At 39.0% G+C, this 17,494-nt stretch overlaps 1 protein-coding gene across 7 annotated transcripts in view; it reads right to left on the bottom strand.

Annotated features, from left to right (window-relative positions):
- SLIT3 (slit guidance ligand 3) overlaps positions 1-17,494 on the bottom strand; it is a 513,774-nt gene that overhangs the window by 70,920 nt on the left and 425,360 nt on the right. For all 7 annotated transcript variants that reach the window (XM_048960347.1, XM_048960350.1, XM_048960348.1 and 4 more), the window contains 5 exons: positions 13,749-13,817; positions 12,356-12,427; positions 12,104-12,175; positions 6,128-6,199; positions 1,317-1,480 (listed from right to left, as the gene is read on the bottom strand). In XM_048960347.1, coding sequence (XP_048816304.1) covers positions 1,317-1,480; positions 6,128-6,199; positions 12,104-12,175; positions 12,356-12,427; positions 13,749-13,817 — 449 coding nt within the window. The remainder of the gene's footprint in view (positions 1-1,316; positions 1,481-6,127; positions 6,200-12,103; positions 12,176-12,355; positions 12,428-13,748; positions 13,818-17,494) is intronic.

Here is a 17,494-nt window from a genome sequence, read left to right as displayed (position 1 = left end):
CAACTTCCCTCTGAAGTAATCAGTATTAATCAATGTTGACAATACACACTGGACTGACGGCCTGTGGGACAGTAAGAAAATGCCTTCCTGCTCTGCACTGTGCTGGAGTGCCCTCACCTCGAGCACTGAGTGCAGTCTGAGTGCCACAACACAAGGATGTAAAGTTATAGAGTGGCCCAAAGAGGGCTGCAAGGATGTGGAAGGGTCTGTGGGCACGGTGTGTGAGGAGTGGCCAAGAGCGTTGGGTTTGCTCAGCCTAGAGCAGAGCAGGCTGAGGGCAGCCTTCATGGCGGCGGCGGCTCCTCATGGGGAGCGGAGGGCAGCGCTGAGCTCTGCTCTGTGTGACAGCGACAGGGCTCAGGAACGGCTGGGGCTGTCAGGGGAGGGGTGTTTGGGGGTGAGGGAAAGGCTCTGCCCAGAGGACGGTGGACACGGCACAGCTCCCATGGCGGTAGGCATGGCCCCGAGCTACTGCTGGATTTGAGAGGTCCTGTGTGGAGGCAGAGGCTGCATTTGATGGGCAATGTGTGCCCCTTCCAACTCAGCATACTCTGTGATTCTCTGATATTCATATACTTGGTGGCAACCTCTGCAAACCTCCAAAGCTCCTTTTACAATAAGAATATGAGTCTTACCTACCCTATATTCAACAATATACTATTTACTTTCTTCACAAGAAAATGTGCTCCTTATCTTTTACTGACTGCTCCCTAATGCACAGTAATCCTGTCCATGACTACATCTAATTGCTAACAGCTGCACCTCCGCGCTCTCCTGAAAGTACACTAAATTCAGACATTAAAGATTTTCCATAATATACAGTTTCTGATACAGAGCTGGTGAGGACATAAAGTTGTTTGTGTATCTTCAAATAAAAATATTATTTGGGTAAATATCTGCTTTAGTACAACAATCTGAATTCTCAGTTTTCAAATGTATGTACGTAAAAACTAGAGAAGTCTCTATTTTAAAATGTCTCCTATTTTACCGAAGTTGTCTGTGGTAGGTAGAAGGCAAATAAGTTTATTTGTTTAACTAACTCACAATATCCTCTATGCTAATTTGCTCCTACATAATCTGGTGCCAACAGCAGCAATACTAACTTTTTGGAGGTTTGCTGTTTTTCTTTCCTGTGGTGCAGTTAACTGAGCTCTGTGGAAGAACACTTCAAAACACCACTTGAATGCAGTCTGATGCTTCAGTAAACGAAAGCCAAGCACCTCCTCACTTTAATGCCAAGCAGCTTGCAAGAGTATAAAAATAAAGAGTTGTGTACTAGGAAAAGCAATAGGAAACAACAGTTTGTTTGTGCCTACCTTTGCACTGGAAGTGGTGAGTTGGTGTTGTGAGCAGCAGCCTGTCCACCATGGCTTCTGGCCCGCTGCAGCGGGCTATTCCTGGCTCTTTGTACCCTGCCTTCACCCACTCAGAAAGCCAGCGGAGGTTGCAGTCACAGTGTAAAGGGTTGGTACCTAGAGCCCTAGTAGTAAAAAAACAAACAAACAGCAGTTATTTGGGTTTGCAATTAAAGATAACATCCCTTATCTCAATGAAGTACATTTGTACCAGAATGCTTTATTTCAAAATGTGTGAAATAAATCTTCTGAATATTCAGAAAGTCTCCCAGAATTATCTCCCCCAGTATTCCTCCTCCTCTTCTTTCTTTCCATCGTTAGTTAAGGAGGTTGTATAACTGCTTAACAACAGATCACCTTTTCAAACAATAAATCACTTTTTCACAAACTTGTGCTTGAGAAATGTTGAGAGACATATATTACATCCACAGGGTTTTACAGGTTGGTTTCTTTTATTTTACTCTTTGGCCTTCATGAGCCAGTGAACTGCGTTATTTAGTTTGGATCTGATGGCTCACTGGATGAGTTATGCACACAGAGGATACCCCTATTTTCAAAACTGCAACCTGGTGTCTGTGAAGCTTGTTTATGGCTTTGAAAACATATCTGCATCTCTTGAGTGACGTCGCATGGTTGAAGCAGATGGGTTCAAATAGCGCCATTATAATTCACAAAACTTTTCCATTATGAATGGAGATCCATTCAAAAGAAAAAAAAATAAAAACACAAAACCCTTTTTACCTTAGATTTAGGTGCTGTCTTGACTCATTTAGACTATTCTTTCTCAAGTGTCATTTTAAGCAATGAGTCTGTCTCAGTCTAGAAACTATCAATTTCTGGACGTGTGAAGAAATGTATGCTGGAAGACTGCATTTATTTTGCTGAAAGGCTTTAACTGTGCAACAACTGAACTGCAATAGGAAAATAATTACCTAAATAGTTACAGATCAGCACATGGGAAAGATACTTAAGAAACCAATAATTCAAATTGCATTTTAGACTTTACATATGTTAAAAACAATATTTAATACGGTATTTTAAACATGATCTTCCTTCAAATAAAAATATCAGACAGGATATTACGATAAAAACCTCAGTAAGTTTGTTGATACATTTCTATTGGAGTGACTAATGAACCCACTGTGCCCTAGACAGATTCACAATGAGGGTTCATAGGTTCAAACTCTGTCTAGGGCTCATTCATCAAAATTAAATGTGTACTAAAGCACAGTATTAAAAAATATCTATCCATTCCTTCTGTGATTCTATTGCTTACTATGGGAAAAAAAACTACTCATTTGACTTTTTGACCCTGTAACTGTAATCAACCGGCTTGCCTGTCCAAGGTCAAACAAAATACAGCAGCGAAATTTGGACCTAGAAATTAACTTCATCATTCAGCAAGCGCAATGTGAAAAACAGCAGTGGGAGGATAATTGAAGCCCAGTTACCTGTGTTAATTAATCTTCATAAAGTACACTGGAAATAAAGTTGCCCTACAGTCACTAGAACCGATTATCAATAACATTACTGTACAACTACAGAAATGATTGCACATATCTTTCTGATAATTTTTTTCCCATACCTCAGATCTGTTGTAAATTATTGTGTTCTCATTCATGTGCTCTGACATATGCACTCTATTTCTCTGCCCATTCTACCACACTATCTGAAGAAGGTAAAAGTATCTTGTGCTGTAATAAAATATCTCCAGCAGTATTTTCAAAACATGGTGCAAATATTTCTGTTCAGCCAACTTTTTTGAACTTACAATAAATTCAATTAAAATCCGCGGACAGGAGATGCCTCTCTTACAAAGAAAGGTTGAAGGGCTTGTTTAGCTTGGAGAAGAGAAGGCTCCAGGGAGACCTCACTGTGGCCTGCCAGTACTTGAGGGGAGCTTATAAGGCAGGAGGGAGACCAACATTTTACATGAATCTGATAGTGACAGGACAAGGAAAACTGGCTTTAGAATAAGAGAGTGGAGATTTAGATTAGATGCTAAGGGGGGAATTTTACACTCAGAGAGCGGTGAGGCATTGGCACAGGCTGCCCACAGAAGCTATGGGTGCCAGATCCCAGGGGGCAATTGGGCCAGGCTGGACGGGGCCCTGGGCAACTTGATATTTTGGGTGGCAACAGCAAGGGGTTGGAGCTGGATGTAGATGGTCTTTATGGTCCCTCCCTACTAAGTCATTCTATTATTTTATGTACAACTAACTAAGATAACGCAAAGATACAGAGTGCTATGGGAGGACTGCTTATTTCATTTGATTTAATTTCTTGATAACTGACACAGCTAATGAGTAAAGGCAAGATGATTCAACAGAATCAGGAATCTGAGCTGTTTAGCAGTAACATGTTTGAGAAAAAGATCTGCTGTACACAATTAAGAAGAGTTTCTCTGTGAAATCCCTGGAGCATGGGAGTATTTGGCAAATCGAACTGGTTATGGAGCTGTGTATATCACCAAATGGACAGAGATGAGAGGACAGCGTATGTGGGAACTGACCTAACTGAGAAGTTCCCAGTTTTGCTCCAGCAGATTTTGAGTTCTTTTTAGATACTAATGTACATGATTCTTCACTAGTACTTAAACATTTTTATCATTACCCTGGACTAAACAAATCAGCAGAGTCATGGCTTAAATAGACAATTAATTATGTGATTCAACTAAATAAAGTTGTAAATTCAAACAGAACAGTTTATGGTAATATCACATATAAACTCTTCTCTGTTTTTAGTGAGGTTTAGGTTACAGTTTGTCATAACAGCTACAATCAGATAATATATTTACAACATAAAGGAAATTCAGGTTATCATCTAAGCTTTAAACAGCACTGGAAAAAGTGATTAAAGTATCTAGATGTCAGTTTTGTTTTTCCAATTGCAAACCATTTAAAATCTTCTACAAAAGACCGATTAAACCAATACTTCTGTCTCTTCTAGAATAATATCCAGCTCGGTACCCTGGTAGTCAGCTTCCTTTATACCTGTCCTACCCACATCCATACAGCTACATTTAACGTCATGTTTTGTTCTCCTGGAGTTACAAGTTTGATGAGTGGCAGCTTCTTATACCATCTAAAAATTATTCCAAGCATATGCTTTCTACTCAAAGATCTAGGTATCAGGAGAACTCAAAAACAATTTATTTGCAATTTATTTGCAAATCCTTAAGACTTAGAATAAGCACAGCCTTTTCTGGCTTGTGAAAAGCCTAACATCTAGCAAGATCCTTGCGGTTGCTGAAAGTTTCAGATCATCACACCGCATCCTCTTTAAGAAACCGGAGAGCACAACTGTCCTGTAAAATTAAATTGTTCAGCTGTGCAAAAATACACCCCAGACAGGTCTTATTTATTTTATGGATCCTGTTTATTACTGTTCATTTGTGTTTTGTGTGTTTTACATTTCTGGCAGCACATACATCTAAACAGACAGACTGCAGTAACTGTATTGGACCAAAAAGGTTTTTATCGTTCCCCAAGGTGAATGGTTTACCCAGGAAAATTGTGTCTGCACTTCATTTAAAGTGAACCCTGAGGAAAGTCCAAACAAATGGGGCACGATATGTTTATCTCATACATTCTAAAAATACCCTCAGAAGCCAGACTCCCTGTATGGAAGGTGTCACTGCATTCCGAAAGGTGATTCAGGGCTTCGGCTCTGTCAGACTTTCACTCCAAAACAACACAGAAAATGACTTTACTATGCTGGGAACATGAGAATGGAATACATTTTATGCAAGATGAGTATTTTCTTTGACTTAGACACCAAGGTCTAAGTTTGAAACAAGGAATTTATTTCTCAGTTTCAGCTGAAATTCCCTAAATTGCTCATATATTATTTCTGTCTGTACCAATCTGAGATATGTTTATTCTTCTTTGTCTATAAAAAGACTGAGATAGAAAGCCTTGCACGGAAATCACAGCCCAAGGACAAATTTGCTATCCTGTAAATATTTGTGTTTTGCACAATTTCTGGATAACAGTGCTGTTGTGTTCAGTAAGTTTTCTGGAAGGAATGTTTAAAGTTTAAGAAACAGATACAAAACTATGTTCAGTGTACACACGCACAGGTATCCTGTGTAATATCACACATTATCTCAGCAAACATTTTCTGTTTGCTATTTTGGCACTGACCGTGAAACTCCAGGTTTGTCTCATAGCTATTACAGCTGTTTGTCTTTTACAGGTCTTTCATCAATTGAGTTGTGATTAAAAAGATCCTGGAACTCCACTAATCCAAATCATCTCTTGAAATACCTGAAACTTTTAATGACTTTTAATTATTTTATACAAATTACGAGTATTAATACTGTAATTTGACCCATTTCCCTATGATTGAATATTAGTCTGAGGTAGTGATTCATCAAATTCGTATACATTTCAGTATGCAAAACATATGACACTTGTTAAGCACTGTATTCACATTTGCTGAATATTTGCTCTTTGTGGGAGGTTTCCTGTCTCCGTCTCAGACCATAACACACTCTGCATTTCTCTTAGACAATGCTGAAAGAAAACCTGAAAGTCCACTGAAGAGGAAATTGTCACATTTGCTCATTTGGCTTTTCTTAAGAAAATATTTTGGTAACTAATAACAACAGGTTCCTCTATTTATTTTATTTCCTTTGAACATTTGCTCTGTGAATATCCAGAGCAGCATACGGAAAGTACGCAGGAGGAACAGAACAGTCATACAATCACAGATTTGTAATAATGGTAGCGTTTTATAAGTCTGAAACTAAAGAACACAGAAGTACTTACAGATGAGACAGGGACACCAGGTCATTGAAGGAACCTTCAGGAACACTGGAAATATCATTCCCATGGAGCGTCCTAGAAGAGTGGAAAAGCAGGAAGGTATCAAACCACAGTCAGGTCTGCTCCTCAGAAGTGAGGGAATTCGTGCTTAAGAATGATACTTAATTTTCCTTCCTTGTGAGTTTTTACAAGCTTCACGACTCACAAGCTTCCATGCTGCTACTAGATGTTGACATTTAAAACAATGACAAGATCAGAACTGTTGGTGACTAATGTTTTAAATTAAAAAGGTGATACACTATGCTATTAAAAGTGTATTGATGACAAGCAGACCCTCCCATACAGACCTGTAATTCTTTTATAGAATCCCATTAGCTGGAAACACAAAGAAAACAGAAGAGGGAAAATAAGAAATGCAAGAGTTAAATTAAATACTGACTTCAGAGAAACCCTAGGAGAGAGCAAGGATCCATGAGGGCGAATACATCTGCACTTTCACATTCGAGTTTTCCATTTTTATAGTTGGAAATGCCTTTTTTGTGTGGTATTTTAAAAATCTGCTTGACAAATAAATTTATGTTACCAGTGAAAATACTTGAAATTAGTTATTTTAGGGCTCCCTTAATTCTAAATAAACAAATATTTTCTTATCAAGGCTTTCAGGATCTTTGTGAAAATGTTCTCCGCTGCTCCCAGGACAATTTCAGCAGACACTCTCTTTTCTAAGAAATACATTTATGCATGTTACACAGGCAAGCATGAATAGATGGTTATGATAGACAGCAGGAGGGGAGCGGATGCTGGAGGTGACAGTTGTACAATAACTGTCTAGAAAGTGCACTAGAGAAGATCATGTAAAATTTCATCTTTCACATAAATAGAAACAACTGTTTAACTGCTCATCCTCTGCCTTACTAGATAATTATCAGGCAAAACAAAGCCTACAGTAACATTTAGGTAACTTTTCTATTTCCTATGTCACTGCCTGGAAGCTTAATACTTCACACAGTAATAGAAAGAGCTCATACGGAGTCAGTGTCACTGGATCTCAATTGCCTTTTCTCAAACAAAAGTTGGCAGAGAAGTTGCAAAGGAAAATCAATATTTTAATATTTTTTGCTTTTTTACAATTCTCCCCCAACCTGCATCACTGATAGCAAACTCCAACCAAAAGCATGCTTTACATCCTCTTTCCCAGCACGTACCAGTACCGTATATGATCTAGATGTGGCAGAAGAGGGCAGAACACAGAAATCTGATGTGTGTCAGGTTTGGAGCAGAAATTTCCCTCAAGTTCTCAAGTTTGCCTGGTGATCTTGAATTTTTTGACGGTAAAGATGCTTGAAATGGTGAAAAAGCCAAATATCTGGGCCCATGGCAATACACAATAACCCAGATGAAAATAAAAGCATCTCTTCTTGCATCCTTTTCTCCTTTCTGCACCCTAACACCACTATGAACCTCATCAGGATCTATGTGATTTATGCTTTAGAACTTTTATGAATGTAACCTTGCCATGCTGCCTTCCACCAACACGCACACAGTGAGGAAGGCCACGCTCCCCAGGTGATGATGCCCCTTACCCTGCATTCTGGAAGCCTGGGCCCTGCTATGGAGGCTGTGAGCTATGTGACACAAACAATACTACTATGATCACATTTCCCAGCAGCTCACTGCAGCTGCAGTTTCTATTTCTTATTCTAATGCAAAATTGTTCAGGGCATGAAACAGCAAAAGCTGCAGCACAGTTGTCCTGCTGGGATGTTTCTTACAGCTCTTGACATGAGAATACCAAAAGCTTCCCTTTCCATCATCCTGAATGTCTGCTAAGCAGATCCAGCTTGCCTATCATTAATAATGCTTGGTGTGTGTAATTAAGGATAGATCTCCAAGTAATTCATCCAAACAGGAACAGGAAGGATGTGAAGTTCCACACAGGAACTCCAGATAAAGCACACTCTCCAATTCTGAGCGGAATGAACAATGGCAAAGCCATACCCAAACAGCTCTGATATACTTATGTTGGCACGAGGATGAAAGATCGGGCCTGGTCAAGAAATTATCAGAACAATGCATCCTCCTTGATTTAAATAAGAATCTTATAATGAACTTATGTTCTGATGTTTTATACTTAAAGATGTGCAAGTGCCCTCTGAACAGAGAGCAGAACTTCAGTTTCTCTTCACATCATACCAGTTGTCTTTATTCTGTGAATGCGTGTATTTGCCTTCCTAAACAAAATGTCTTGGAATCCTTTTCCAAGAGAAGCTTAAGGATGACAAAGTCATTTATCTACAAGAAAGTAAAAAAACTACATACCTCAAACACTGAGGTATGCTGCATGGATGCCACTGACAGCATTTTAATGAAAAAATGATGTCAGCAATACCTCCACCTATACAGCCAAACTGAAATGATAAATTACAGCTAAAAAGCTATAAGAACCTCAGTACAAAACAGTGACAGGAGAATTCAGCAGAACAATGACTTTTTTTTCCAGTTGGATCAATGACACAAACATTTTTATACCTGAGCGAAAGCTTGATTAAAATCCCAAACATTTGGAAAGTTAAAGCACAAGCATGCATGCATTCACCCCCACAGGCACAACTTCCAGTTATCTCCTTGTCTAAACATCAGTAAATATAAGAGTGTGAATGTAAGGTGATGGTGGTCTCCTTTCAGAACACAATAACAGAATACCCAAATTCCTCAAACAAAAACTTCCTTCTTTGTGTAATCTAATTTATTTCTGAGCCCTAAGATAAAGGAATCAACTAAGCATATCTCTATGGATTTCTGTTTTGGTTTGTTTGTTCCTTGTTCTTTAAAAATAACACACAACAGCAATAACAAAACCCCAGCTGTCCCCCAGCCCTACTCCCAACCTGTTGTCTGGTAACATTAGGTAACTGTAGACATACTTTTTTAGTAAAGAACAATCTACTCGGTAAAGACAGTAATTTGGCTAAAAGCTTGGCTGAACTTGCAGAATAGCTACAAACAGTCATTCTGTGATGCACAAAAACCCAAACAACAACAAAGGCAACTGTTATTTCTCTTAGGTCAATTCAGTGCAACATCCAACACAGAAGTATATTGCAAAAATTGGTTCCAAGGTTTTGTTTGAAGAGTACGTGCAGCAGCTTTCTCATCACATGTATTACTGTGTTTGTGTGAGCTCTGAACTACAGCACTTTTCTAAATAAATGTGTGCTCTTGAACTGCAGTAAACAATTCATCATTTTTCAGTAAAACTGGAACATCTCATTTTAGCAGAATATTTTGTAGCTCATTTAGAAATTTTTCCATGAATACAACATGGAAAATTGTTTCATGATCTGATAAAGTAGTTCTATTTTTGGACTTTCCCTCCTAATTAAACAGGGACAAAATATTGCAAGTTACAACAATGTCAAACATTAAAAACAATCAGTGCAACCAGAAAATTCTAACATTTATAATTCCCTTGTTTCAATCTCTCAGCTTTTAAAACCTACTAATATTAAGCTTCTTTAGTTTTGGAGAAGAAAGTCACAAATTTTCATTGCAATAGTTTTGGTGGAAAAAAACTCTGATATAAACTTTTCCTTTTAAAAAAAAAAACATTATAAAATTGTAAATGTTGAAATTGCTCCTCAGCACACTCTGGCTGCTATTATGGATCAGCCAGGCAAAGACTGAAGATGTGATTATGTAAACACTGATATATACTCAGGCTTAAACATAAACATTTTGACTTTGCCCTTTTCTCAACTGGACTTGTGCAGAAAAGTGTAAGAGACAGAGGACAGAACCTGATATCATTCAGAGATCAGTTTCATCATACCTCTATGATTAGTCTGATTTTCAAATATGTATTTATTTTACTTAGTACAGAGAGTCAAAAAGTAAAGAAAACATGAGGAATTTGGAAGACACTGAAGTCTGTATGAGAAGGTCATGTTAACTTTCAAAGGCAAGCACTGCCAAAGGGACTCAGATATCTATGTCCTTTTTATTAAAAAAAAAATAATTAAAATGTGAAAATTGTATTGCTGATGTTTTCTCTTTTACATTCTTTTGAGAATATGGATAATAAATAACTGACAGTAACAGATTGCACTCTATCACTCGGAAGCCCATTTTCCCTCTGGAGAATCGATTTTTAATAACAATGTAGATGACATGTGGCAAAAGTTGTAGCTGATACCAGAATTTTGTGAGCCATAATAAATCAAATCAATCTGGAGGCTTCCAAATGCAATGAGCATTCAGAGATTCCCATTCAGGCTTCATTTCACTCACGCTGCTCTGTGCAAGACAAGCAGGGCTTTTGCCTTGGAGAAGGAAGATATTTTGCAATTTGATTAGCAGATCACTTAAGAAAGCCAAAAGATTACAGCTGATACTCAAAATAATGCCCTTTGTTTCTGTCCATATGTGGTCTGCAAGAGTGGAAGTGAAAAGATAAACTGTAGCTATCGGAAAGAGTGAGACAGGGTATATCTACACTCCAATTTGTTGTAGAGAATCCCAAGCTAGCTTTAATCAAGCTAGCTTGCATGTAAGAAGCAAGCCAGAAGATAGCTCCATATGGAATAATTTATTTGGCCACGAAACCGAATATATTCATATGTGGCTGAATTTCAGGATTCATGTAACAGCTCAAATGTGACCATCCTATTGCAGTAGTACAAATCAGAGTTCCAAGCCAAACTTAAAATAACAAATCCAAATCACGTCTATTTCTTGACTTTTAACAATGAAAGCTGGTAACCTATATCTGTCTCTCTCTGAGACCTAGATATGTATTTTACCACTTATACCACAGTATCAGAGCCCTGCTGGGCACTGCCCTACATCTTCTCCAGCTGTGGTACCTCCCATCTTAACAGCTTGATTCCACACTTTGGGATTCAATGTACAGCAGCCGTTGCTCTTTAAATTCACAGAAGCTTCTGTATGCAAATGAAACCTAACTTAAAAAAAGAAAACATGAATATGAAGTTTCAAAGCTCTTGGGACATACTACTCAACTCCTGCAGGCCATGTAGTGTTCAAATCTTTCCCCTCTGGCACTCCAAATAATCTCATCACAGATGAACTATTTAAATTTTTTGCTTCCAGGTTATCATACAAGTAATGATAACCCACTTGTTTTGCTGGGCGGTGGGGAGGATGGTGGTTTCTCCACCTTGTCCCAATATCTGCGCACGGTGTCACAGAGCCACACAAAGAACCAAGCAAAGTGAACTTGGGGTGAGCTTCTGATAGGCAGATTGGGACGCCAGTAAAAAGAAGACAGAAGTGGGAATTATTCTAGCAGATACCTAAGAAAAGCAGCGGAGGGCTGCTTTTTGTAAGGAACAGGCCCACAGCCAACACTCGAAGACCACGGAAAGAAGATAACTTTCAGAGGAGTCTGTAAGCAGATTGCTCAATCCACTCAATCCACAAAAAGCTGCTGAATGCAGCTACATCAGAAAAGAAGAGAGGAGAAAAAGATCTCCAAAGAAAGCAAGCACACGTGTACATTTTGGAATGCACCCACACTTCTGTCACCATGAGGTGAAACTTCTTCCACTAGCATTTGCTCTTGCATCTAATGTAAATTTACACTCTAAAACATTATTGGTTCTCACAGGCAAAGAGATAAGTCCTTTCCTGTGAGATACTCAAGCATTTTTGAAGTAGAAGAGACAGACTCACTGCAGCCTCTTGGAGGCCTGTTCTCAGGATAGTTCTTGTCCCTGACCTATCAGAGAAAAGTCATTCATCCTGCAAAAATGGAACTGCTTCTTTTCAAGGTTTAGTGTTCACCTGCTCTAGTCATTACTGGACATATTGCACCTAAGTACAAGTACATTGAAGCTAATTGCATGAAAATATTTATGACTACTGAATCAAGTGAAAGCCATCTGCTCATTGAAAACCTCCCTGCCATCAACAGCATCCTAATAAGCTGCAACTCAGCTGCACTGAAAAAGTGATACTTACAGCACTCTAAGAGACCTGAGCCCATTGAACGCATGGACTGGAATGCACCGAAGTCTATTGTAGCTCAAGATGCTGTGAGAATGAGAGAATGCAGTTACAACACTGTATTTTCTTTGATCATTCCACTGTTATTTCAACAATGAAGAAGCATGCAAAGCCACATGCTTGAGTCACAAGGTATATACTAACCGTTTAACATCCAGGATAGCATCTGAAAAGCAATTCAAATTTCAAAAACATTGGGATACTTACAGTGTTGATAACTGGGTCATGTTGCTGAAGGTATAATTGGCCAATACACTTATGCTGTTGTTGCTCAAATCACTGAAGGAATGAATAAAGAAAATATCATTCATATGTATGACTTTAGAGATACATGTCTTTTTTGGAGGTTACCTAATATGTTCACAGCAAAATGATTGAGGCAACGGAGAAGTCAAATGTTAGCAAATGATATATTTTCTAACCGACTTGGACTAAGCTCTAAAAGCAAGTCACATCAGAACATTTTCTCAATAAAAGCCTAGGACTCTTCAGTAAGGCATATTTCTAGCACACAGCATTCCAAAATCAACGACAACAACAAAAAAAAAACAAAAGCAAAATTTTCAGAGAAGAAGGACAAATTAATAGGTGATACAAGAATGGGTGAATATCTGCTGTACCAGTTTGCTTTTCAATTTATTACAGACATACCACTTCCATATGCTCTTAACACTGACAGCTACTAGAACGACCCTGTGTGAAAAGAATTCTCACTTTGGAATAAATTGAGTAAATAAAAGATGGGATAGGAGTTTGCATTGCTTCAGCGAGAAACAAAAGGTATTGCATTGTTCATTTCAAAATAGCCATTCAGGCTCAAATAGAACATTTTATTTTCTTGTTGCTCTCCTGTGAAAAATAAAAGTGGAGATATTCCCAAATAAAATATTTTATATAATATATATTATATAAAATATAATATATATGTATATATAAGTACAGTGTATATATATCTACTCCCTATATATATATTTTATATTTTATATATATATATATGCCTGTTATTGTTCTGCCCATTTGACTTGAGTACCTACAGGTGATTGAAAAAAAATTCTGATTTTTCAGCTGATAAATAGCTGATAAATATTTCAGCTAAGAAATTTTGCTCCAGTGTGCTTCAGGGAACAGTTTACTCAGTGAACTCTAGCTGTGCCTCGATCTGTACGAGTATTCATAGTAAAAACAGCTATGTAAATTTTCATTACCTTAGCATTATAAATACTGCGTCAACTAGAACAAATTAATGCTGTCTCCTCTGTTAATGACCTTTACTGCTTTGCACAGATAAATCTGACACGTGGTACAGCAGCACATTCACAGAGGTTTATCCTGTAGCAGATGCTGGAAGCTCCTGCAGGGGAAGGGTCCATGGTGCCCTTGGTCATTTCATTTTGCTCTTTCTCCACTCTTTAGGAACGTTCACTGGCAGCAGTTGCTACAGCTAAATTCCTTCCCAATTCAATTTACAGAAGGTTTGTGTTTTTTGTGTTTTTTGTGTTTTTTTTTTTTTTTCCCCCAGACACTAATTTCACATGTTCCATCTACAAAACAGTGCAGAACGAGTCATCTATGTTTCTTGACATTGAAACCACGTACTTACATCAGTGTCAGGTGCCTGAAGGCAGAGAGTCCTTTTGGCACAGCAGTCAGGTGGTTTCCTTCCAGGTATCTGGAAAAAAAAAAGTCGCATTTGACAGTTACATAAACATGTTAAAAACAAGTCTGGTCACCCAGACTGCATCATGAATGAAGAAAATACAAATTAAAGTCAGTTGCTAAGGAAATTGTCTTGGATTCACTGCTTTGAAACTGTAAGAACTTTTCCTTTGTAAGTGAATTATCCCATATGCAAAACATGATGGTAGCTTACTGATGGTTTTGTTCAAAACTTGGAAGCAAATAAAAGATACATGGCCCACAGCAAAGGGAAACGATCACTTGGTCTTCCTAGGACAGCAAATGAAGAAGTAAGGGGAGAAGGATTGTGTGGGTTGTGCCCTTTACAGAGAGTTAGCTTTAATAAGATCGTTGAGAACAGAGTGCTGACTGAACCTGGGGAAAGTTGTCGTGTGCCTGAACATCCCTCGCACCAACAGGAAGAGCTGTGCTTCCAGGTCTCTGTGTAGCACAAAGTTTCACTTGTTCCTCTGTCAACATAAATATCTGTGACTTTGATGCCACGTTTATTACTCTGGGCATCTTTGGTACTTATCAAAGTAATGAGACTTCAACAGAAACGTGCCACAGCACTGCCCTTCACAAAGCTGCCCGAGGCCACGACCACCAGGCCGCAAATCGGCCTTCTCAAAAGTGCCGTGTGGGAGGAATGCACAGGTGGGGACTGAGCATCCAACAGTTTCCTCTCAGAACACATCAGGGCGTTATTCCTGAGGCAGGCAGACCGCTGCCACTGCTGTGGTACACTTTGAAATGTTACCACACCTGGTCAGGAAATGGAGCCCATAGACAGCAGAGCACTCCCTGCTCAGAGCATAAGCCAGCACCCACGGCAAGAACGTGCATCCCGCACACGCCATGTCCTTGTCTTTGGCAGCAGACCTCCTTATTCTGCATTTACTGGAGTAAACAACAATAAGAACAGATCACTGCTGTGCTGCATGTTCCCTCCCTACACCAACTGCAACAACACAGAGATATTTATGTAAACGAAATCCAAGAAATGTTTCCCACAAGTTTTATTTTTATTTGACATCGTTTAAAAATAAAATCTATAAACACTAACAGAATTTTTTACATAACACATTTTGCAACTGTCACGTTTTATTTTTCCCCTTTAATTTTGATATAATGACCTGTCATCATTTTTGCTGCCTGAGCTCTCTTTTTAACTGGGCTATCCAGGCAGAATTTCTTGCAAGTTGCTGCATGCTGGAGCCTGCTAGCATAAAAGGGAAAATCCTCACTCTGAAATGGGTAAAGAGGAAAGCTCACTTTTCTCCTGTCCCCAGCCTTGTGGTTTTCTGTTTTGTCTGTGCACAGAGTCCCATACAGGCATAGTTACATTGAAGCACGTTGTGGAGCTGACCCAGACCCCGCTGGACAAACTGGACTACGGGCTTTTGAATTTTTAACCCAAAGCAAAATCCTTCCTTAATGAAAACCTGTTGAGCATTCACAAAGATCACAAGCATTGAGTGCCGCTGTTATAGCAAACAGTTCACCCTTGCAAAGCAGAGAGGGCCGTTCTGCTGCCGCAGGTTACCCCAAACCACAATGTGGATTAGTTATGCCACATTCACGCTTTCCATGGATATTCATAATCAGCAAGTGTAAAGTCATTGCTAATTTTGACTGAATTTGATAAAAAATATTTTGAAAATCAAGTGGCTTGGTGTAGTGTAAATTCACACCATAAATTGTTACACAGAAGATCCTCAGAGTTTAACCACATATGTTACTATTTAGCAGGGCAAATGGTGTCTCATTTCCCCAGTTGTGGTCTGCTATAGATGCACGGGGCTGCTGCTGAGAGTCCGTGCCTTCCCATTTATCCTACAATGTCTGTAAATCCTGTAGTCGTGTATGAGGTTAAGTCAAGTCTCCAGTGTTTATTCCACACGTACAATCCAAAGGATTTCCAAAGGAAATCAAAAGCAGGTCATGCATTGTATATTTGGAGGCAATATATGATTTTCATTTAGGGAAGAAGACTCAACTCTTGCAATGCATTGAAATCTTCAGAAACAGATTTTCAGGATATTCTGTTGTTGATCCCAATATTAAATGGTGCGTTAAAAGCTGTTTTATTTTTTATTTTTTATTTTTTTTGACTGTTTTCCTTTTTTGTGGAATCAAAACTTGATGGTGTGCATTTTAATCCAGTGCTTCACTCCTTCAACTAACACAGACAGGCTGGCTCCTGCAGTTAAACTCCTACAGAAGATCTGCTTTGAACAGCACTGGATTTGTACTGCAGACAATCTGATGGTTACATAAATGTGCTTGCAAACAGCTGCAGTACTTACACTGATGGTATAATTTCTGAACACAACTGTATACTGAAAAATTACTGACCATACACTTCTCATGCATGCAGAAGATCAATTCCCCACTATTAAACCTTATGCTACATTATACAAAGGAAGGCAATATTTTCTAAGCAACGGGCATTCATTTTGAAAGTACTTAAGTGTAATGGATTTGAAATAACCAGAGCCTTACAGACAAAAGAAGATGCCAAGAGCCAGGAAGGTCTGAGCCGCAGTATTTGAAGAGCACAATGGCAGCAGATGAACTGCCATCCTCAACAAGCAAGGCCCCATCAGAACAAGGAGCAGATACGGACCGACAGCTCTGCCCTTGGCTTGGCTAAAGGTGATCTACAGGGACAGCAAGAGGGCTGGAACTGGATCTAGTGAATAACAGAATTATTCCTGAGAGTGTAGGGGCAAAGCCCAGTAATAAGACTCTCTGCGGGTACATCTAAATATGGAGGAAGTTACAAAAAACACATCCAACAAAGCAACGGGATAATGTAGAGGAAAGGTTGTAATTTCTAATTGTTTCTAATGCTTAGCCAAAGTAAGATGATGTACATGACATCTGGTGTGCAAAGAAATTCTGGCATGAATGAAAAAAATTATGTCTAATTTTAACACGCAGAGTCAAGTTATTAATACAGAGAGACAGAGTCAAGAGTGGGTGTCAGTGCCTTAATGCAGACATGCTGTCTAGTATTCAGAACAACCTCCTTTGCTTCCTAAAGTCTCTAAAGTCTGCACTTTAATGTATCAGATTGGAAATTGTTTTTTATCCCATGAATGCTGCTGGGAATCCTGCAGTCTGAATAACAACCTGTAGCCAACAGGTAACTACCAGAGTCAAAATAGGAAAAAACTCCACAAAACATGTGCTCATGTTCTTACAGAACAACACCAACCATGTGTCAGAAAAGATTCCTAAAAACTCACAGGAGCACTAAAGGCAGAAACCTTTAGGAGGTTTAGCACCCGGAGGGCTGGTGCTGTGGGTACAGCCAAGCATTGCTCGCCCCTGCCCCACCTACACCAGGTCCTGGAGCCCAGTGCTCACAGCCTCCAGGGGCTCACCCAGCACCTTCCACAAGCACTGACTTCGTGTATTAAACATTTAGAGCTATGCATAAAAGATGACAAAAGCATCATGTAACCATCTGAATTACCTGGACATTTTTTCTACTGAAATGACCATTGAGCCATAAAGCTGAGCTCACAGCAGCAATCTGTGCTACAAGGAGAAACTGGAGAGAGGAATCAATTATCAGGCAGTAACTGACACAGCACAAAGCCTTTTCTTTAATTTCTTTGAATATTCCGATTACAGATTGTTATATTAATCCAAATACAG

The sequence above is a fragment of the Lagopus muta genome, chromosome 14 (genome assembly GCF_023343835.1).
Source record: "Lagopus muta isolate bLagMut1 chromosome 14, bLagMut1 primary, whole genome shotgun sequence".
Taxonomy (NCBI): domain Eukaryota; kingdom Metazoa; phylum Chordata; class Aves; order Galliformes; family Phasianidae; genus Lagopus; species Lagopus muta.
Note: the sequence above shows the minus strand (reverse complement) of the source record. Positions and strands in the feature narration are given on the sequence as shown.